Raw genomic sequence first — 24,309 nt, forward strand, 5'->3', positions numbered from 1 at the left:
CAAACAGACTATCCGTAACAGAGGTTCCTCACCATACACTCACAATTCTAAAATGTTTAATTTCCCATCAATTCCTATCTCAGACAGGGCATATACAGAGGGTGGATCTGCCTGACAGGGACATATACAGCAAAAAGGACACGACAGGGGTTCTAATCCTTTACTACTCTATCCAAAACAAAAAAGGTTATGCATACATTTTACATTTCTTAGTAGCAAGAGTAAGGGCTTGTGTTCATAAGCTTTCAGCTTGTGTGAAAAGCGCCTGTTTGATATCAGTTTGAGATCCATCTGATATCAAATAGAATTCATTGACAGGTGCATTGACCTGCAGTTGACTTACTTCTGAGCTGCACTGAGATGTTTCAAGTGGGATTTTCTTTCCTAAAGACTTGTATAGAGATGTAAAACCCCTTTAAAGTGAACAATAACAGATGACAGAGGATCTAAAAGGATAAACGTAGCCTTAGCACACTTGGTACACTTCAGGCTTTTCTCTTTAAGTGGATCCATAAAAAAACATATACTTCCAAATATTGTAGACCAGATGCAGTCCTTGTTTGCCATGGATGTTGAACATCCATTTGCCTTCTGTACCTGTAAAGTGCACCACAGGATGCACACACCATCTTTTTTTCTAAGAAATTAACTGAAATAAAAAATAATAATAATAAAGTGACCATCTCACTAAGCAATAAAATGCTTGTATACCAAGCTAGTATGCATGTTAAAAAAAAAAAAAACACTGTACGCTATGCTATTGAAGGAAAGAGTCAATGTATGTATGTGTGTTTATCACTGAAACATCTACTTTATGCCAGCTACTTCTTGAATGTCTGTGCATGTTTAAAAAGATCCCAACAATATTGTCGGGATCTACCCTGCTGCCTAATTGACAGCTGGATCTGCTTCTCTAGAGCCAGAGCCAGCTGTGCCCGCCTCTTCCTCTGTCTGTCCCTCCAATAAGTGCTGTAGGAATAGAGAGAGGGGAGAGAGGAATCCCTGCAGGGAGCGGTAACTGACAGTAAATGCTCTCTGCAGGGAGATGTAGTAAGCTGATAGACCAGCAGTTTGTTATTGCTCAGTTCTCGAGCTTTAAAGCCGTCGTGTGATAGCTGCAGTATCACACGCCGGTTCTAAGTATTGGGAAGAGTACATTTTACTCTCCCAATACATCTCCTTTAAAGTAAGCATGCTCTCTACTTTGTACAGTATATAGAGCTCTGACTGGACCCACAAGAAACTGCAGGTACAAAAAAAATTGGTGGCACTTTCAACTGAGCAACAAAGCATCGTATGACCTCTCTCAGTAGTCTTTTCCTACCATCCAATTTTTGTTCAGCCGATGGCTAAGGCCACAATCTTCCAAAAATATAAAATCCCACAATCTTCCAAATATAATAGAGAAAAAAAAAGATAAATCTTGTGATTTGTCCCTACACTTTGTGTCCTGAAGCCCTTGGGCATTGGCCATGACTGAGTTGGGTAAATACGGGCCTATATGTATGCTTCTCATTCTATCCTAGCAGATGGCTTATACTCTGCACCTGTGTTCAGATGCAAGATGTTTCCTGTTTGTTGCAGAGTTTGTCCACAGGAGGCCAGTGTTGGGTTATAATAAATGTAACACACATTTACTTTCTCCAAGCAAAATTAGAATTACTTTTTTAATGCAAGTGAACAAAACTACTAACAGATCTTTATTAAATCCTTGCAATAATAAGCCTTTCATTTTAACAGATAAAAGAAATGCCTCTCTTTCTTGCGGACAGTACATCTGTAAATATTGGCTACTTCCAGATAAAAATAGAATGTTGTAAATCCTCTGTAAAGTGCACCTTCCTTGTGACACACATTAAACATTGTGAATAACAGTTTGGCAGGAAGACTTAGAGGAAAGACAGCACCAGGAAGTGTGAGTTCAAAGTCCTGAGCTGTCAATTACTTTCAATGAAGTAGAGGAAGAAGTAGCATAGGAAAACAGAGACAAGGACTTGCACCAACTTTAGACTTCGGAACTTGGAGACAATGGAAGAAAGGAAATGAATATTGGATTTGTGACTTACATTATTGCTGCATGTTCTGTAACGAATGTTTCGCCCTTCACAGCTCCTGAAATAGAACACAGTGGAAGTTTGACTTTAATAATGACAAAATACAATCCTTTATTTACATTCAGTTGGCTTTAATGATGTGATGCCTACAGCTGTAAGTGCTAGGATTTAAAAATATTTATATAAGGGTGTCTATTTCCTACACATTGGAGAAAACTGTTTATATGGCCAAGTCAATACTGGAACTAGTGATATTATCGACAAAGCATATATTTATCAAGTTCAGATAACTCTACCTGAGTACTATAAAAGTGATATGTCAATAATACTCAGTATTAGTTATTGTTTTAATAACTGGATTTCTGCTATCATAGACGGTGACCTCATAATGCATTTATTTTGGATATATATATAGACCCACACGTCATAATTTACAAAGAGCACCGAGCCATTTACATCAGTCCCTGCCATAAAAAAGCCAAGACAGGACAATCTGGAGCAGGTCACAGAAGGTACAATCTTGCCACCTACCTTCCAGCACTTCCTGCTACATTATCCATATTATAACATGTCAAATTAAGTACAGATATCTCACCCGGAAATAAGGTGATTTAGCTTTCTAGCATTTACTAAACACTATAAAATGTAATATAAATATGTTTTTAGGTCCAATATTTGACAGTGGGGTCTCCTGGTTCCTAATGTGCTCCCTACATTCACCAAACGTAGGGTCCATGGTAGGGTTGCACAGATACCAAGTACAGTACTCGGTACAAGTACGAGCACATGTACCGATACTTCTGAGCTCCAAGACTAGACTAGAGAAAAATTCAAAAATTAAGAGGCAGCTGTCATTTGTAAGGAGCACACGGAGCTCCCGGGATTTGTACATCTCTGTTTTAATGTACGATTTTGTTTTTATAAATATAAATAAAGGGATGCACAGATACCAGTTTTGCGAGTACAAGTACTGGTACTTGCCGAGTACTTACAAGTACGAGTACTGATACATTTTTGTTTATTGTCATGTGACAGTTTTTCTAAAACAATACAGACGAATGATTTCAGGACCGTGGTGGAGTGCCAGAGCCAGGTCCCAGCTGCAACCGCTCCAACCCTGGTAGTTCTCATGAAAATGCCAAGTATCGGCACTGGTACTCGAAAAGTATCTGTGCATCCCTAGTCCATGGTGTCATTTGGGGTACCCATGTACCAGACTAGATTGCATGCGCATTTCAGGGAATGTTGATAGGATAGAAATGATTATGTGATAGCTATCTAGATGTGCTCTGACTGATGTTACTCTGTCATCATTTGTAGATTATATTTTAAAATAACTGTCCTGAGGGTCTCCTGATGAAGCAGAATAAAAGGGTGTCCTGTGAAATGTGTTGAGTCATCCTCATCTCACTGGAAGTACCAGCATTGATTGTAACATAAATATCCAATTGTAGGGATTGTACATACCATTTTGTATATGATTGATGATTTTTCATTTCTACAGTATAGCTGGCCCACTGTTACTTTTAGGCTATCCCTCAGTGACCCCTATATAACTGTATATGGTTATACACTGTATATACACTGTGGGGGTTTTTTAAGGAAACATTTTAATAAGGGATAATAACATTAATTAAATCTCTTCAAGTGTTGCTGTGGTACCATTAAAGTCCAGCATAATGTTCTGGTTATATAATGTCTTGATAAGTTGGATGTGGTACTCTAACCCACCATTTACTATATATTCAACACACTGGCATAAAGAAAATACTTTATTTATGAGCTATCAGGAATAAATCATGAAAACACATTTGGAGCAATATTTGCTGCACAACACTGAGAACATTAAATACATTTAATAGTTTAAAAGTGGAAAAATGCAACTTGCTATACAGTAGTAAAACACTGAAATACACTGTTGACTGCTGGTGTTCTGAGGCTGATGACGAGTAATTAAAATCATGGTCAGACTATCAGCAGTGAAGCAGCACTGTTCATGTACTGAAGTGTGAGAGTGATGAGAGTGATGAGAAGTATAGAAAGTAATATGACTAGTGCCGAAGGCTCTAAGCAACACTAAAGCAAGGGTAGATCTGTCCGGCTCCAAATGCAGCGATAAAATGGAAAACACATGCACCTTCAGTATTTCTGCATTGAGGGTTGTTTCTAATTATTGGCAGTGGTACAGGTATGAAAGCACAGGGAAGCGTAAGGCATAGGGAAAGCATGTAAGGCAGCATAGGCATACCTTCAGACCACAGAATATCACTCCAACTTAGATACTTATTTCTTCTAACAAATGTCAAACAAAATGTGTATGTCTATATATAAACGTGTGTCCAAGCAGTAGTTTAGTTAACCATGCTGAGCTATCTTCTATTAATCCCTTACTCCATATGTGCATATGTGTGATAAAAAAAAAAGAAATCTTACCGCCCATTGAGACACCTGCGCAAAGAGTAGGATGCACCCCCACCACAGGTACGAGAACAGTCACTCCAGCTGCCCCAGGCATCCCAGCCAACGTCTTTGTCATTGTCAGACCGGGTAATTCTGGATGTCTGTAATAAAAATAAATTTGCTTTTCACAGTATTCATGATTATGTTTTAATTAACTGGTATTTTTTTTTTTTTTTATCTAAACTGAACGCATTAAATATATTAAACGCAAATGTAACAAATCTACAACATTCTCTAAGTGCAAAAACATGTCTACTGTCTATAATGATCTCTTGCCATTACTAGTCAAGCACAAGTGTAATAAATGAGCAACATTTGACCCTGGGTGTCACAGCTGGGATGGTATCCTACCCATAATTACATATGGGAGCGGACAATCATTAACATACAGGGTGACAGGTCCTGGACCTCTAGCATATTCCTAATCTGTGAAGTGTGTGCAGTGCACATGGGCCCCATGTCCCACTCACTGCACACAGTGGCAGAACTACCTACATAGCAGCCCACATAACTATATTCATTAGCACTGTATAATTATAAACCCCATATCCCCAGTTTCATTGGTGACAGACAGTGTAATTAACTTTTCTTGAGAAAGGGGGCCCAATTTATTGTCTTGCACACAGGTCCACTGCATTCAGAAAACGTCCGTGTCTTGGACTATTCTTGGGACTTATTCACTTCTCTTTCATTGCAAGGAAAACAGATAAAGAGATTAATTTATAAATGAAGACATTCATTTATAAAGGTTCCCCCCGGCGTATAGCCAGGCAAATGCCGTTTGCATGGCACTAGTGCCCCTAGATGATGCTGATGAGTATAGGAAGTTCCTATACTCATCAGTGCCATGTAGGGAAGCTAGTGTTGTGCAAATGGCATCTGTCCAGCAACTTTTATAAATGAACCCCAAAGTGCTAATCAGTTTAAATTAGTAATTTAACAGCTCTGTACTTTGTCTGGACTAGGCAATGTAACAGGTTCACTTAACAGCAGGCACAACTTGGAGTTTAAGCTTACACTGTGTTTTAGAGCTGCAGTGGGGTATCTGTCCAACTTTAAATTAAATCTGTGATTTGCTCCAGCAAAGCAACAGCTTCATTTCAATGTAGACATTCAAAGCAACATGTACATAAAATAAATATTCTGCTTCAGAGTGAAAGCAAAGTGTTAGTAACAAGTTGCCAGGTTAGTAGCTCCCACCGGGCTATGGGCTCACCGTTGACATGCTTATCAATATCACATTGTTGAGTCATATGCTTCTCTATATTCATAAGTAATCTCACTTCCTGTCTCTGAAACAGTGGTTACCAGCACAGGTAGTAAAGGGACATCTCTGCAACAGGGACACACAGCAATATAAACCTAGTTGGATTTCTCCACTGCACACTAAACTGAAATAGCTGAAGTTATGCGTTTATTGGGAGAGTCTTAACCCCTTGCCGTCTACCCATGGTAAAATTAAGGGCGGATTCCTTCCCAGCGGGTGGATGTACATGTACGTGATTTTTTCTGCGGGCGCGCGGGAGCAGAATCCCGACGGGAATGTGTACAGCCGTTATGGGATGTTTCATACAAGCGTTTGGCCGGCTCTATAGCAGTATATCCCTGTATATCCCTGTATCGCTGTCCCCTCCTGCGGTGCTCGCGACCGAGAACACCGGCTCAGCGGCTGCTGTTAGGGAGAAGGAGGAGAGATCAGCATTTCCGCCACCGCTGATCTCTCCCCCTTCTCTCTCTAAAGTCGGAAGCGATGTGTATTACATCACTTCCACCTTCAGCTGTCATTTCTCTGGCTGAGAGCCAGAGAAGAAGCTGATGAAGCAGATCTCTGCTTCATCAGCTTCTTTGGGGGTCCCTAGGTGACATTAGGGGTCTTGGGGACCCCTGATGTCTCCATATACAGTAGAGAACCTGTCATTTTTTTCTAGCTATCCCATTGGGGGATTTTTACCCCCTATGTGATAGCAATCAAGTTAAGTGTAAAAAAAAAAGTTAAAAAATAATAATATTAAAGTCTCATATTAAAAAGAATTTTAAAAAACACCAAAAAAAGTCCCCCGACCCTGCGCGCACACACTTATACACATAAATATGCATCGGTTGTGCCTACATGCAAAAACGATTATGCCGCACATGTTACATATCACATAGAGCAATAATTCTAGGCCCATCAATCACTGATAACACTTGATGAGCGGTAAAAGCTTTTAAAGTGTCACCTACAGCCAATCTAGGCATAGTAGTTTTTTTGCAATTTTGTGAGTGCGCGCAATTTTAATCCTTGACATGTTTGGTGTCTATTTACCTGACGTAACATAAATAGGGAAAACAGGTTTTTTTTCAAAATTGTCGGCCCTTTTTTAATTATATAGTAAAAGTGTAAATCCCAGTGGTGATTAAATACCAAAAATACCAAAAGAAAGCTCTATTTGTCCCCAAAAAATGTTATAAAATTAATTTCAGTACAGCGTTGCATGACGGAATAAATGTCAGTCATAGTACTGCAGCGCTGAATACTGAAAAATGGCCTGGCCAGGAAGGGGGTCTAAAACCCGGTCAGCAAGTGGTTAAAGCCACATGACATGAACTGTAAAGGTAGTGGTGCTCTACAAATTCCATTTCAACTATAATTAAAAATAAAATCATTCAGACGTAGATATGAATCCAGTGCATTTCTTCCCTATAAGTCAGTTCTCTACTGCCTATTGTTACAAGTATACTTCATTTCTAATTATCATATAACCACATGTAAATCCCACTGATGAGTGCTTTATAATCCAGAAAAGGCACGGATGCAGTGTACGTGTATATGTATTTAGTTGGAAATTATTAAGTGGTCTAATTATTCCTAATTGTCGTGGTTAGTGTTTATTTAGGCAGCAAAGCCTTCCTCTCAGTGCCCAAAACTGCTTGTATTGTACATGGCCCAGCCAGTCATCTCGTGAGAGAACTCTGAAATTCTTCCTAGGCAGTCACCAGCTGACGAGAACCAGACTGGCCTGAACAGTACAAAATTAATGATTTATTGTTCACAGCTATTTCATGAAATGTATGGTTTCAGCTAAATTGCATGCTGTGACACAGAGCAGACACTTGCTAAAAAACTATGTGCAATAATTGCTGTTTTTTTATGTACATATGTTATATTACAGCACAAATTTGCTTCATTCATTATTGGGAAAATGCAATGAGAACAGTTTTTGGTAACAAGATTCTATTAAAGTGGTGCATGAGAGCGCAATACCCAATATAAATGTATATACATGAAGAAGTATAGGAGATTGTAGTGTGTAAATTGCACTTATGGCTAGGAACCAAATTCTTCAGTCTTCAGACCATTTTATATATAAAGGTGTAATATATGGGTTACAGTAATTTAAGTGAATCTATGCCAAGACTATGAACGCTAAAGTATTTACATATTCTGAAAAAACAATAAAACACTCTATAACAGGCACTGTATAAACACTGTGGAGAATTTCATCTTTAAAGTTTTCAACACAGGCACTGAAATCTTAGCTCTATTCCTAATACTTGCTATTGCGGCAGAATCTTGGCAGCCTGCCAGTCCTCTACACAGCAAATGTTTCTAAGCTGTTAGAAACTGTCTAAAATCCAACTTTAGAGTCCACGTGGTGATCTTCGAGAATTAATTACTTCACACCAGGTGCAGCTAAAGAGGCTTGTTCAATCAGGGCTTGTTTTAAAGCTTGTTTACAGCTTTTTAAGAATATGTAAAACCTAGTTGCACGGTTGCAACTAAAAGCTGAACTCCAGGAAAATGTATAATACATAATTGAAATTGAGGAGTTGTTTTAACTGCCAAAGGATTTGTAATTTTTTTTACGGTATGGCCAGGATGGTAACTTTTCTCTACTCTAGTTACCCAATAAAGTTTGGTCAGCAACTTGCCCCAGCCAATAAAGAAGCAGTAGAAGACTAATGTGGTCATCACTCTTCCATCTCTCCTCCTGCCAATATGTTCCTTTCCAGTATTAAGTCCCTTCAAGTCTGGTTGGCTTATTTGGAGAAGCAATTGAATATTGTTACCCATGTTGCCAAAATCTGCTTCGATGAATAGTAATCCCAGAGTGGGCTCTGGGTCAGTGGAAAAAGTCAGTGAGAGCAGAACTAGAGTCGATTGCAGTGTGGCTACCCCACCAGGTTTTTGGCTTGCCAAGAGATGGGCTTTAAAGCTTCACCAATGTGATGGACTGCTGACATTTGATATACACTGAGTGGCCAGATTATTATGACCACCCCATCAGTACTTCGTTGTGCCACCTTTTGCCTTCAATACTGTGGCGATTCTTCTTGGCATTGACTCCACGAGATGATGAAAGGTGATGCGAGGAATCTGACACCATGCCTGATGAATACCACTGTCCAGTTCTGTGAGATTTGATGGTTGTGGAACCAGCTGCCTGATGGCTCTTTCAACTTCGTCCCACAAATGCTCAATTGGATTGAGATCTGGTGATTTTGGGGGCCACATAAGCAAGGTAAAGTCTCTCTCATGTTCTTGAAACCACTGCTGCACAATACGAGCATCGTGGCATGGCGCATTGTCTTGTTGGAAGAAGCCATCTCCATTGGGATACGCCATCAACATGATCGGATTAACTTGATCAGCAACGATACTTTGGTATGTTGTGCTATTCAGACGTTGTTCCACACGAATTAAAGGGCCCAAATCATGCCAGGAAAACATGCCCCAAACCATAACACTGCCCCCACCAGCTTGAAGGGTTGTACTCATGCATGTGGGGTGCATGCCTTCATGCTGTTCCCGCCAAATTCTCACTCTGCCATCTGCATGATGCAACTGGAAACGTGATTTATCGGACCACATTACTTTTTTCCAATGCTGGACTGTCCATTCCTTGTGTTCCTGTGCAAATTGGAGACGTTTTATCTTGTTATCTGCAGACAGCAAAGGTGTTGGAACAGGCCTTCGCCTTCCATATCCCATACGATGCATTGTACCGCGAACAGTGCGTTCAGAGATCATTTGAGAGGATCCCTGATTAAGATCTGCATTAATTTGATGCACTGTTGCCCTTTTGTTGTCTTGTACCAGTAGTCTTGCCACTCTCCGTTCTGCCCTAACATTGACTAGTCGCTGACGGCCACAATTCGCACGTTCAGATCCAGATTTTCGGCTGACAGTCCAGTCTTTAAACACTTTAACAACAACTGCTCTTATACATTTAACGAATTCTGCTGTTTTGCCCATATCTTCAGAAAAAAATCACTTCTAATTTCGTGGTAAACAACCTGCTTCCCTATTTATAATGGTCTGGCCCTCTAGCAACTTCAGCGCAAAATTATAGCTAATTTGCCTACAAACATCAGGTGGTCATAATAATCTGGCCACTCAGTGCATAGTCTCTCAGTAGTATCATCTTCTGTGATTACAGGAGGCAGGTATTAGAATGCAAATGCCAACAGCTATTAAGTACTCTAATTTACTACCACAGAGAGATGGAACATCCCCTCAGCCAGGCCATGGCTCCAGCTGTCCACTAAAGCCAAGTCAGGCCTCATGTCGTTATGGTTCATATGTATGGTTGTTTTATTGTTAACCTTTGGCGATTTGATTATAACCAGAGGAATATAATGGCAATCAATATTACAATAATAAAAATACAAATATCCTGGCTGCAGGAGAAAATCCAAACTGTTGTCAGCAAAAAAACAAAAAACTCATTAATAGGGTCGTCAAAAGGGACAGTCAAGACAGATGAAGGACCTGCTTTTTTAAAGCCCACCCCCCCGAACTATAATGCAAAATGGATGCTCGTAGTGGTATACATGGTCGAAGCTGTGATGCTTTACAGCACATTTTTTACAGCATGTTGCGTTCGGCAGGCAGTGCCCCATGGCAAATGCATCCATTGTAGTCACTGGGACAGTGCTGCAACCCCATGTAAAATGCTTGTGAAAATCTCCCTTGGGAATGAAAAAATACATGACTAAGGTAGCATAGATGCTCCCAATCTTTTTCCCCTTAATACGAGCCACCAAGACCACCCACCACCCGCCTGTGTATGGAATAAACCGACCACACTCCAAAATGGCATTAAATGGCCTTAGCAACCTTTTATTAAATAATTTGATACAAAACATAACTATATAAACAATTTCAACATCAGTCAGAATTACATAAACAAAGTTGCAGGTCTTTGAAGGCCACACCTTTTCTTGATGCATTCTTTGCGGCAGTACTAAAACATGTTAGGCCCCCCAGCCGCAACACACCACCTAGGGACAACCACCAACTGACTGCATACACTCCAAATATCCAATTAGTGTTCACCAGCTTAAGTTCAAGCTCCACCTAACCTTTTGACCTGTCCAATCAGGTAAGTGACCTTGTCCAAAGACCGAACCCTTGTTAAACCTTTTGTAACTTGTTTCCCCAATAAACCTAGTCATGTATGCCCACCACTTTTTTTTTTTTCGCTTCGGGTCTTTCTGACATTGATGAGCCAGCCTCCTAAACTGCTGTGAATCGGCTCTGAAAAGGCTCTAAACCACTTCTGAAAAGCAGTCCACCACAGATCGCTTTTTAAAGGTGTGTGTTCAAACCTACTGCATGTGTGAACAAGACCTAAGAATGTGAATACTATAGTTGTTTCTGCATGTAGTTAAGGTAATAACAATGACAGCATAAGATGGACAATGGATGATGTCTCCATGGTCTAGTACTACAAATAGTGTTTCTCAATGGAGAATCATTGATTTGCAGCTTACCGGCATCATAAAATGGGCAGCGTGTTCCCTCAATGTTGGGGTGCTTTTTGACTTTAATCTTTCTTATGGTATACTTGTACTAATCCTGTAAAAGGGTCTATTTTATTAAGTGATATATACAGTTGTATCTGTCATCTACCAGAAGAAAAAGAAAGACATTTCCCCTTAATAAATACACACTGAATTAAATATAACAATGCCAGACTAATTGTTCTTTTGTCAGAACAAAAGTTAGAAAATGTTATTTCCAAACATTTTAGTAATGTTTGCAATAAATGGTATACCTTTTTGTCAAAAACTCAAATGTCCATTCCTTGTACACATGCTTTCACTGAGACACTTGCATTTTTCAAAGATTTCCTTAAAAGCTTACAAAACCCCATAAAACTAGGGTTTGAAGGGAAATGCATTTCCTTTGCCAATCTATGCACTAATCCAAGTGGTATTTGAAGCATCACAATGTGTTTTTATTGGCGTGCTGGTTGTATTTTGGTATTTTGTCCTGTGAAGAAATCATATGTGCTCTGATTCCTCCCAGTTGAATCAGCTGATGTTTAACCCTGTAGTCTCTCGGGTTTTCAGCAAAAGGTTGTAAGCAATTTAAAATAAGCCATATTAATATCTGGGTTAGCCTAGTTTTAGGTGAAGGACAAACTGCTTTCAGCAAAAAAGTAATTGAATCAACTTTTCAAAAAGCTTTTCCATGGGCAATCTATGGAAAAAAAAATAAGAAAGTTTGCATTCTTTTGGCATTAGGACTTTCAGAATGGAAACAACAAAGCACATAATCAATAAAAAGAAGTTATTCTGATTATGTTCGCTTGCAGAATGTGTACATTTGAGCCCATAAGTGGACTAAACAATGTCTACAAAGGTAACAAGTAGGTAACAGCCCTACTCTGTACCCCTCCCCCCAGTTCCAAAATGGATAAGATATGACTTCAGCACACTCAGGGCAGTCTCATGAGGCAGCCTCAGGCTGTTGCCTCAGGTGGCCTCTCTTTGGGTCACACGGTGGGCAGCAAGCAAAGCGGCATGAACGTTCTACTACACAATGTTTGCACTGTGCTGCTGCCCCTTTCTAGCCAGAGCATTTTTTAATATCAGCACTGAGTGGGGATTTCCCCAGCAGGGACTCAGACAGCAAAAAAAAAAAAAACCTGAGAGAGGTCCTGCCCCTTCCTTCATTTATAACAAAAAAAGTTTTTGCTTTACATCCACTTTAATTATATTTTAATTTTGATTTCTCATGCAGATTATATATTGTTATGATGACATACATTTAAAATGAAAACCATTTCTGTTTGCATTTCAATAAACAAAAATGCAGATTAAAAGACTAAAAAGGTAAAAGTGGAAAAGCATTACAGCTGGCCCTACCTTTTACCAACTCTTCCCCATATCTTACCTAAACAGGAACTTTAACGCTATCTTCAAAATAACAACAAAGGCACCTTTAGAAATGTTTAGTAATGGCAATCCGCAAACAAATACTTCTAGATAATCGCAGGCTTCATATTTTTTGCCTACCTTATTTCTCATTTCCTCCCCAGTCTTTCGACAGTGGCCATTTTAATTAAGGGCAGGTTACTCTATCTCTCTTTACTTCCTGGAACTCTGGCAAATGTGACTAGGAAATGCGCCCATGCACATCATCTCAAATGCCTTTCCTTGACATCTCATGAAATTGCAGATGAAATTTCCCAGCAATGCTTTGCTGATGTAACCTTCCCAGGATGCAATGCTTGGGCACGATTACATAATTTGTGCCAAGGTGGACCAGGAATTGGAAAAAAAGAAATTTAAAAATAAAAATATGTTCGTTTAGCTAATAATTGTAAGATGATTTTTATATCAGCATTCAAAGCTGTATGCTGATGTGATTCTTAGTTAAAGGGGGTAAAGGTCCACTTCATAGAGGCACAGTTGGGGCATATGCAAATGTACAACCAGTGAGTTTATGCATTGTTATACAAGTAGAGCAAACTGTCATAGTTAATTCCCTGGATAGTATGAATTCACTTTTCAACTACCTATATTATATCTGTGCTTTATTTCCAAAAAGATAATGCTTCAGTAAAATAAGAGGAAGGGTATGAGCATAAACACCTGTGTCCCAAAGGAAGTAAGGGCACATCGATGACAGACTGAAAAATGGAAACTTCTGCCCTTGGAGGTACAAGGGAAAAGCCAGAAGGTCCTTTTTAATCACAACTATTTTGAAAACAATAATACAGTGTTTGAGCCAGACAGCTACTGATTGTTAAAGTGCCATTAAATATTTGGCTTAGTATTTTAGCTATTTCAATTTTAGTGACTCATTAGTAAGTCTATGGATCCTCTCTCAGTATGGCTTCCCTTATGTAATGTATATACTGGATAATGTAAAAATATGGAATCTGATGCATGTGGCATTGCATACTACATTATTACCCAGCACACTACAGAGCAAAAAATAATGCAATAACAAAAAGGCGTGATATTTTTTTAATGGGGATTTAAAGCCTAACGCCAGCCATTTATTTTAGCTTTGGGTAGAGAGAAACAATCTAAATGACTGTCTGTGTTTAACTTTGTCTGTGACTTTATTGGAAAAATGTACTCTTACTTTCAGTCCCCATGCACTCCAATAAAGAAAATGGGGATGTGGGTCTCACCAAAAAAGGAAGGTACAGACAGTAATAGAAATACTGCCACTGAAAGGACTTAAATGCAGCATGCTGAAATAGCAGATCCATGCATAGATACTACTGTACAAAGGTTTTTAGGCAAAAAATGCTGTAAAATAAAGATGCATTTAAATTTGATGAAATTAATATAAGGTGTGTCCTCCCTTTGCCTTTAAAGCAGCATCAATTCAAAATGCTGTATAAAAATTCACACAGGTACACAGTTCAGGATTTTGCAGTCATATGTTCAAGATAAAATGAAGCTTAAAATACAATCATTTAGGAATTTTGCCAACAGAGCTACTGCTAAATGCACATAGGGTTGCGAACAGCAGCAGCTGTTCGATTTATACTCTGCACAAATCAATGGATAATACCGCCATTGTTCACATGTAACCACTCATTACAGTGTCTCCGACCAATCCTGGACACAGACAGTGCGTCCAGTGACAGCGTTTTTGTGGAGATTCTGTCTGCACACAATCTGGCAGCAGCTAATTGGCCAGTTTGTATGTGGTCCCAGGGGCGTAGTGTGGGGGGGGCAGGGGGTGATTTTTGGAGGCGCTGAAGCCAGCCGGCACTCCTTTACCGGGCTCCGTTGGGTCAGCAGGGGGGCCTGGGCTCAGGTTGGAAGCCACTGCTGCTCTGCAGCTCTCTCCACCCCACTGGGAGCCATCTGCATGCTGCGGTCTGTGTCCACTCCGATCCTCGCTGCTCTCACCAGCCTGTATCGGCAGAGGCACTGGGGATCGGAGGGGACAGAAAGCCAATCCAGCTGCAGCCATACAGCAGGGAGGAGAGAGAGCGCAGTGACAGGAGGAGTCAGGATGGAAAGCTGAGCTGTGTGGGGCCGGGTGGAGCTTCCAGTGACATTAAAGTCACTGGATAAAGTCACAAAGTCATGCTGCTTTAAGATCTTACCTTAAATTATGCTTCTTGATCCGATCATTTTCTTCCTTCTACTTGTATTCAGGAGTCCCTCCAGCGCTGGTGCCGGTCTCTGATCCACCGCTGACTCCTGTCTTTTCCTGTCCTACGGTGTCTGTCCAACGTGCACACTTCAGGCTGCGTGTATTCAGCTCCACTTTGTACTGCGTGGCCCCATGATCTTGCTCGGCCGCTCGAGAATCTTCTGATCTTTGGACGTGAGTGAGCGGTGGTGACAGAGGTAAGTATTAACCTTTTTGGTAACTTTTTAATTTTTTTAATGTTTTTGCATATATCTACAGCTTTCTACCAGTAGATATATGCAAATAAAACAGAAGGTTTAATTGTACTTTAAGGATGCCGAGCGGAGGATCAGCAAATATGTGAAATATTTCCTTCCATGTACTGAGCAAACACCAAGTGATCAGTACTGTAGAAAAAACTAACATGTGGCAAGAATTAGCATAGCAACAAGACATAGGGTGGTCTTACTGTATCAGCAAGGTCTCTCACAGGCAGAAATTTCAAGGAAAACAGGTGTTTCTATATATGCTGTCACAGGTCTTGTGTTGCAGAATTACAAAGAAACAGGCAAAATTGAAGACCAAAAACACAGTGGCCAGCAAAGGAAACTTAGTGCAGCAGATGAAAGACAAATGATGCTGATGTCCCTTCATAATTGGAGGATGTCCAGTGACACCATCAGTTCAGACTTGGCAGAAATCAGTAGGACAATGGTACAGCCATCTACCCCCACACTGCAAGGGTTACCTGCTCATTTTGGCCTATGGTAAAAAAAAAGTTATACTGACCTAATCCTCAGAGCCAGCAGCGGTCTCTTAAGCCTCTCTCCTCCACTGCAACTATGGTATGTCCCTCGGCATCCTCATGTCCAATACACTGTAATCGATGTAAGGATTTCCTAGACCGCTACAGAGGAGGGGGAGAGAAGCTCTTGGAACCGTTCTAAGAGCTCGCCAGCTCGGGGGTTTAGGTGAGTATAACTTTTTTTGACCCTAGGCAAAAACGAGCAGTAAAACCTTAAAAATGCGGGGGTAGCCCAATGCAAGGGTTAATAAAAACTCTGCCCAGAAATCCTCTTTAAAAAGGACCTAAATGCATTGATTTATTTTTCTGTTTATAATTTGCGTGTCTATAAATATAATATACATACACACACACACACACACTATAAATTGTTCATATAAATTGGTCTGATGTAGTAGTGTACAGGATACTATCAAGGCCATCAACGAATGAAATACACCGGCAGAGCAGTGTGAAGAGGCAAAACTCTGGTTGGATGTCACAACCAGAGGTTAACTACTGAATTATAAAGAAAAGTCTGCAACAGTAGGAAAAACATTTGTCATATATTTGTTCTCATCCCGTGCTTAACAGGCTTCTATTTTGAGCAACATGTTGAAAAGAGAATTGAAAAATATGGTCTTGCTTCTTCATAGGATCATGAAAGAAAAACACTCAGTGTTTTATATAAAGCCCGCTAGAAGCTTTTTATCCCCAGGCCTTTCAGAAGGAACAGAGTTTATAGATGTAGAGGATTTTTGGCCAATATCCAGTGTGACAACCATACAATTATGTCAATAAAACTATCTGTTCCTGTAAATGCACTAGTCTTCCATATATTAAAACACTGATGCTTGGGGTGGTTTTTAATAGAATAATATAATTTGACACACTTGTAAGTGTAAACATAGATAAACGTATCTGACAAACAAATATTGGTATATAAGCACTGTTAAATTTACCCAGAAAATATTAAATGATTTTTGCTTGATTTAGGTAAAACTTTATATGAATGTTGACAGCTGACAAAATGACAGTTAGCATTAGTAAAAGTATATCCATATAATGAAGACCCTTGGCTAACTGACATTTGGTAAAAGGTTATACAATAGGATATTTTCAGTTCTGTTCTTTTGACACAGAAATGGGAACAGGCAATATGACGTTATATGTTTATGTGGGCTGTCTAAAAGTGCACAGCTGCCACTTAAAGGAAGCCCCTCTAGATACTTGAGTGTCCTATCAATCTTGGAAAGGCAGGGTGCTCAGATATGCAAACATTGACAATATCTTTGAGTGCTGCCTATGGACCACTTCTCCTATCTTCTGCTCCTCACTACGGACTCATTACTGAAATTGGTTGCCTCACTAGCCATTAGTGAGGCAATGGAAGATGCGGGGGGCAGGCCAGAACTTTGGTTTTCTGGACTCCATGGGGCTTTGTACAGGACAGAAGAAAGGATGTGTGGGCACCTTCAAGTACCTTCTTGGCAGTGTAAAGTGCAGTACAGTCATTTGAATTAGCCTGCCTGTCCACTTTAAAGCTATTAGTAGATTTATAATGCATGTCCCCTAACTTAATTTACTGTTCGCATAGTTAATTGGGTAACACTGTCATAATAGATGGTATTACAATAATGATAAACAAGTACCTTTACAGCAAATGTTATAATAACCATCAAAATCAGCATCCATAATATAGGAAGCACCTCAAAGGGAATTTATCAAAACTGGAGCAGACAAAATGTGGAGCAGCTGTGCATGGCAACCAATCAGCCTCTATCTTTCATTTTCAAATCTTAACTAAACAAACTGAAGAGAGAAGCTGATTGGTCACCATGCACAGCTTCTCCAGATTTTGTCTGCTCCAGTCTTGGTAAATCCCCCCCTCATGTTTACAGCTACAGCTTATTCACATCTATGTTAGTTCACATTTAAAACTGCTCGACATCTTAAAGATGGTGCTAGTGCAGCTGATGAGTGCCACTTACAAAACGTTTTCAAATACCACCAAGTATGTCAATAAATTAGATTTCTAAACCAGACTACTCAAATCCTACTTGCAAAAATGAATACAAACGCTGTTGACTAACAGCAAAACAAACATATACAAGCCTTCCTAGAATTAACTTAGCAATTTGATTACTATTTCAATAAATTAATAAGATGACATTGCTCCTGATACATTTTCACACATGAAAAGAGAACAGCTTATATTGCTGCAGATCCTAGTGAGTCTTCACTTAATATAATTATGTAAGTTCATTTATGCTGGAGGAAGGAGCACTCTATAATGAAAATGAAAGAAAGGTGTTAATACAAACAGTCCATCAAGAGCTAAGGAAATTGAGAAAGGAAGAACAAGAAGGAAAGATGGAAACTTTCATTAATAAGCAATAAAAATATCACTGAATCTGAATACCAGGCATATACTTTCTGTAGCCAATTTGAGAGTTTTCAAGGGATTTATGAAAAAAATGACTATAAGGTCTGTAGACACCACAAAACTGGTCGTGAGAAAGATGAGTGGCTGTCTAAACATGGACACTTTTACTGAAATGTCAAAATGTCTAATCTGAAGACTGAAAGTAAAGCTGTAATGCCTGCATGTATTAAAATAGCAAATGGGTGCTTCGTTGGTATTGGTGGCAATAATATAAAATTCATGGTAAGGTAATAAACACAACAGTAGTGATTTGTACCCTGGCATGACATGTTAACAAATACGGAGCACTTTTATAAATAGTATCAATTTAGAATTGTATACTTGTCATTTGTTTCTATTTTTTCCAGTACATATAGATATACTATGTAGGCTACAAAATGATACAAGTACTGCACGCAAATCAAAAGGAAAACAGCCAGTTTTATACACAATTGAAACATGGCAGTGGCTTATTAGCACTGAGGTCTGCCTTTATTATATTGCATATGGGCATGTGTCATATCTGTGTCATCTAGAAAAGTGTCTTCATACCCACTGCAAATGCCCCACTGCTATATTTCAGAACACATGTGTTCTGTGCAATCCATCTCCTAAACAAGGCATCTACATGTGACTCTTCATGCTCAGTGAACGCCACACCATTCTATAAATCATACACAGGATCAAAAATTATACAGGGGGATGCAAAGTGACACTAAACTGAGTAGATACATCTTAAAAATACGTTCAAGTACCTTAATTATTAACAAAAAATGCACCTTATTTGTGTATCTCTCAGCTGTAGCTCCTCAAATCATCTCTGAATTCATGCTGACACTGTCCTTCCTTCTGGAGGGTGGCTACTTTTGTTCCGCAAGGTCCCTGTGTGTGTTGTAAAGTAGTCCCGGCTCCAAGCTTACTCCTATCATGGACTACAACCTCAATACAAATTAGTAAACTAAATGAGAATCCATCACAGGAGTGAGCTTGGAGTGTTTGCTATTTTACAACACACACAGGGACCATGGGGAACAAAAGTAGTCACCCTCCAGAAGGAAGGACAGTGGCAGCACCAATTCAGAGATGATTTGAGGATCTACAGCCAAGTGATACCAAATAAGATACATTCTTGTTAATAGTTAAGGTAATTGAATGTATTTTTAAGATTTAACTTCTGAGTTTAGTGTCACTTTAAGCATGGTAAATGCTGCATATGGTGAGCGTTGTCCAGAACTCTGTAGACACAAAATGGAGGGAGCTCTTGCAAAATAATTTTGATTTAAATTTTGATTTTGAAGGACTGTGTTTAGCAGGGAATTGCTTAAAGAGAACTGTGTATAATATGCAAGTCACAGTGGAATGTGTCAGAAGATTATTAAAGTACATGTAAAGGCAAAACAATTTTGAGTTCTGGATAGAGTGGGGAAGAGTTTGACCCTCTGCCAAATATTTATTGTGGGCTGTGTCACCGCTGGGGACATTAACCTCTCTATTGGTAATGCTGACCATTGTCACAGTGGAAAAAAGTAAGGGGAAATCGTACATTTTAAAAATGTAACAAGGACAATAGCTGAGGGGAAATCTATCAATGGGCACACATGTACAAAATTCCCCTCACTTTGTGGAGATTTCCTCTCACTTTCTGTTGTGTCCTGAAGACAGGAAATAATAGGAAATCTCCCGAGCAGGACGCAGACAGCAAAACATTCTCATATAATAATATTCCTTCCCTGCTCTATCCAAATCCTAAAAGCATGTTTTGCCTATACATACATTTTAATTAGACTACCTAGGGGGTATTTATCAAAACTGGAGCAGACAGAATCTGGAGCAGTTGTCCATGGCAACCAATTAGCTTCTATGGGCAACTGTTCCAGATTCTGTCTGCTCCAGTTTTGAAGACTGTAATATAGGCCTAAACTGTAATGTATATAGGCCTCATTCACACTGCCGCGCGTAAACGCGCGTATTGTACCATATGCAACATATGCAAATAAATGGCTCCATACAAACAGCCGTATATTTGCTTAGCGTGTATATGCGCAAAAACAGAACGGAACAGAGATGCGACCGGGCAGCGTATTTCTGCGTATTTACGCATTTATAGGCGCGTACATGCGTACAGCACATTAAAAATTCCATTATGAGTGATGCTTTCTGAGATTGCATATAGTGCACGCAAATACGCTCGTATTTACGCGCATAGACGTGTATATACGCAATATACAATTTTGCTTGCGTTGTGTGTGAATGAGGCCTTAGTCTTGATTGTTTCATAATGCCTTTGTTGCAAGACAACACGAGAAAATGGAGAAGCCAAGCTTGAATAGCGGTGGGGAGGGGTGAGACATCTATTGTCTGCCACATACAATGCTGTTTTAACACCTGGGCAGGTTAATTACACCTCCTAGACCCCAATTATGCAAATGCAATCAACGCCTGGCTGCGACTAACAAATTATGTGGATTGGAGCAACATTCACCATATTTATCCCCAGATAATTTTTTGTACAAGTCATTCTGAATTGAGAAACCTCGTTGGATGACCAATGAAACGTCTTCAAGAAAAAAAATACAGCAAGTCCAGCTGCCTTGACTTATTTTTTACAGATATACCATGACCTGGATGAATGAGAACCTTCACAGACAAGACAACACAAGTTACAGCATTCACTATTACTGATTATATGCACACAGGCAACATGCATAGAAAAATATGGAGTACTACAAAAAAGAAGTGATATAATTATGTCATCATAATGGAGAACACAGTACCTGTGCTGGTGACATATACCAAAACCAGTCTGCAAGCCCACAATGTAATACAATACTGTCCTTAGGGCTGCACACTGATCAAAAAAGAAAAATACTCAGCTATCTTCGTAACCAAATGGACAGTAAATCATAGCACTATGGAGTATGATAAGATATATTTTTCAGGCCCTGAAGGTGGATTTAATCCACCCAATGTTTGATTACAGCACATATTATTCAATTTAAAAATAGAATAGCAAACATATTTGGGTTGGTTTACTTAGGGCAGCCATCAGAAATTTTGGGGCCCCTTACATGGCTTTAGACCGGGCCCCCTTCCCCCGCACCGCCGTCACACTGTTATTATTCTACATTTATGTGGATAAGCTCCTCATGTATCACTTCCCCTCTCCCTTTTAGATTGTAAGCCCTCAGGGGCAGGGCCCTCCTTACCATCTTGTCTTGAATTGTGATTGTAATGCCTTCCTTATATTGTAAAGTGCTGCGCAAACTGTTGGTGCTATATAAATCCTGTATAACAATAATACAATTATATAGCTCTGATATATACCGCAATGCTGTACAGAGAACACTGAGCCAGTTACACCAGTCTCTGTACAGAGGAGTTTACACTCTAATGTCCCCCCACAGTCACACACTATTATTATACATTGATATAGCTCTGGCATATATCGCAGTGCTGTACTGAGAACACTGAGCCAGTCCCATCAGTCAAGCGTGGTGTGAAATGGAAAGTGTAAAATTATACAGCAATCAATGCAGAATACCACCAACTATAGAGCACTACAAATCTCAGCAATAATACATTATATAGCACAATGCAGAATACCACCAGCTATAGAGGAGTACAACACATTATACATACAGTGTATAATGTATTGCTGGGATTTGTATTACTCTATAGCTGATGGTACATATACAGTGCAATATACCATTAGTGATGCTTACTCTCTATGGTGGGTTCTGCAGGGGTCTCAGGTGGGCTGGTCAGGGCTTCATCCCCCTCCAAGCTCCTCTTACCTGTACATCTGGCCTCCTCTGCTGCCGGACATGAAGTAATGTCACTTCCGTCCGGTCCCACATCAGACGAGCAGCAGTGCTGATGGGGCCCCAGCCTGTCTCGAAGCCGCTGGATCGGCAATGCTGGGGCCCTGCACTGCTAGGGCCAGGCCTTCCCCGGCACTGCGGGGGCCCGGCCACCTCCTCGCCTTTCACTGTCGGCCAATACTCATGTAAGGGTCCTGGGTGGGCCCCCCAGGCTGCCTGGGCCCCTTGCATGAGTATCGGTCGTACCCCCCTGATGGCAGCCCTGGGTTTACTGAAGGAGTTGCATGTTCACTTTGCTTATTAGTGACTAAGGTGAAGCAATATTAAAACAGACCTCTGGCCAAAAACGTTCTTAACCCTTGCAGTGGGGGGGGAAACACAGAGTCAACTGGCTCCTACTCCACTCCCTGAAGCCTGTCTTCTTCCCCGCTGCAGAGATGGTACATTGTGTATAGAATGTGATGACTCAAGGATCCTTAGACCGCTGCAGCAGAGGGGGAGAGAGGCTCCAGGGAATGCTCTAAGAGCAAGCAGGCTCCCGAGGATTGGGTGAGTATACATTTATTTCAGCACCCAGACACAAACAAGCACTTAACCCTTGCAGTGCAGGGGTAGCCCGGAGAACTTTAACCTTGAACACCCAATTATGCTCAAGGGAAGTAAAAAAAAAAAGTTTGCTTGCACATATTTGCATGATTTAAGTACAAAAAGCGTTACCTTATTTACTGAGCTATGTGAACATTTACTTTACAATGTGAATAGTCTCTATTTGTTATTCTCAAATCAACCCCCTTGTGTTTGCTGCATTTTTTCATAGAATTTCTCAACAAATGCTCAAAGGCATGCTGTAAAATATAACTGAGAGCAGTAAAATGCATAACAAGTGCCATTCACCAATCACACAAAAACGTGTCTTGGATACTGCTTGATATCATAAATACTAAATCTTGTGCATCTGTTTTTAAAAGGTTTAATCCACATACACATACTGTTATTTCTTATTTCAGCTCATCTAATAAAAATGTCCCGTGAAGCTGGATTATAATAGATGTATCGTATTTTGTCAGAAGTATTTGACGCATTTAAACGGGAAGGTCAAACAACAGCCTTTCGCTTCCTAAAAATGCCACTATCAGCTAAGATATATTTTAATGCGGCTTGCTGCCAGTTCCGTACCAATAAATTGCTACTACTGAAGAAGGAATGTCTACATTGTTCATTTTTCTACCCTATATAAATCTGCCATGTACAATTAGACTATCAGTTTACTACTATCAGAAATACAAGGCCCCCTTTTTCATCTGTCCCCCAGTGTGTTCTCCTATTGCTGTGCAAAAACAAGAAGCATTCTGATTGGGTGAGATCAAAAGAACCAATTGACAGGTTGACATGAAACAGTTTGACAGAAACTATGTGGAATGTTACATTTTGGCTCTTGCTAGGGGTGTCTAACTGGTAAACGTACATTTAGACATGCAATACTCACTTTAATTGTCTTTTACTAGCAAGGAAAATGAGTAACAAATTTATATGGCATTCAGCACCCCAGCAGTTAAACAGCATATGTTGGCTGTTAAGTCTGCACTTGCACAGTTGACTTCAAATATGATAGCACTACTCCACAGGTATTTTCTGAAACATTCAAGCTAAGTACATGCAGTCTTGTATCTTTAGTGACATTTGGTTACTACCTGAAGTTCCTGCCATACAGCCCCACCTACTTTTATTATCCAGAGAAAAGAGCATAGGCTCCAAGTACACAAGGGGCCAATTCTACCCACTGGATATTTAATTTAGTTTTACTAATTCTGCCTGCTAACCTTTTATTTTTGTTTAAACCCTTTGACAATTCTTTGTAAAAAGTAGAATTACTAAATATGATTGGCTAGAGATTATGATGCAATTTTGCCCCTAGGAGTACTAGAGTACAGGTGCCTATGGTGCCAGGTGCTCATAAATGGATGGATCCAGTGAATCCAGTGAAGGTAATAATAGTATTAATTGAACATTTTTAATAAAGTGTACTGGGGCTCCTTATCGTGGGCCTCATCAACATTAAGGTTGCCCTCAAAGGGCCGGTTGTATCTGTAAGACTATATAAATGTATCTAATTTTTAACATAATTGCCTCTGCATTCGATTACCACTGGTTTTAGTAATAACGTAATACCTAGATCTGAAAGTAGAAGTCTAGGAAATGGCCTGGTGGGCCGGATTCGGCCCCTGGGCCTTGAGTTTGACACATGTGCCGTAGCGGATCAAATATTTTTTGCCATAGGCACCTGTACTTCTAGTCCTTCCATTAGGGGCAAAATTGCATCATATTTACCACCTTTTCAAAATCATAAATAGGACTGGGGTTGAGTTGCTAAGGAATTATATATATATATA

General features: G+C 39.9%; 1 protein-coding gene across 1 annotated transcript in view; it reads right to left on the minus strand.

The window, feature by feature from the left end:
• Positions 1-24,309, minus strand: part of ADAMTSL3 (ADAMTS like 3) — a 272,367-nt gene that overhangs the window by 147,962 nt on the left and 100,096 nt on the right. Inside the window, exons 3-4 of the mRNA XM_018576681.1 lie at positions 4,488-4,615; positions 2,067-2,112 (exon numbers count right to left, since the gene is read on the minus strand). Coding sequence (XP_018432183.1) covers positions 2,067-2,112; positions 4,488-4,615 — 174 coding nt within the window. The remainder of the gene's footprint in view (positions 1-2,066; positions 2,113-4,487; positions 4,616-24,309) is intronic.

Source organism: Nanorana parkeri, unplaced genomic scaffold, assembly GCF_000935625.1.
Source record: "Nanorana parkeri isolate BGI_ZX_2015 unplaced genomic scaffold, ASM93562v1 scaffold74, whole genome shotgun sequence".
Lineage (NCBI taxonomy): Eukaryota > Metazoa > Chordata > Amphibia > Anura > Dicroglossidae > Nanorana > Nanorana parkeri.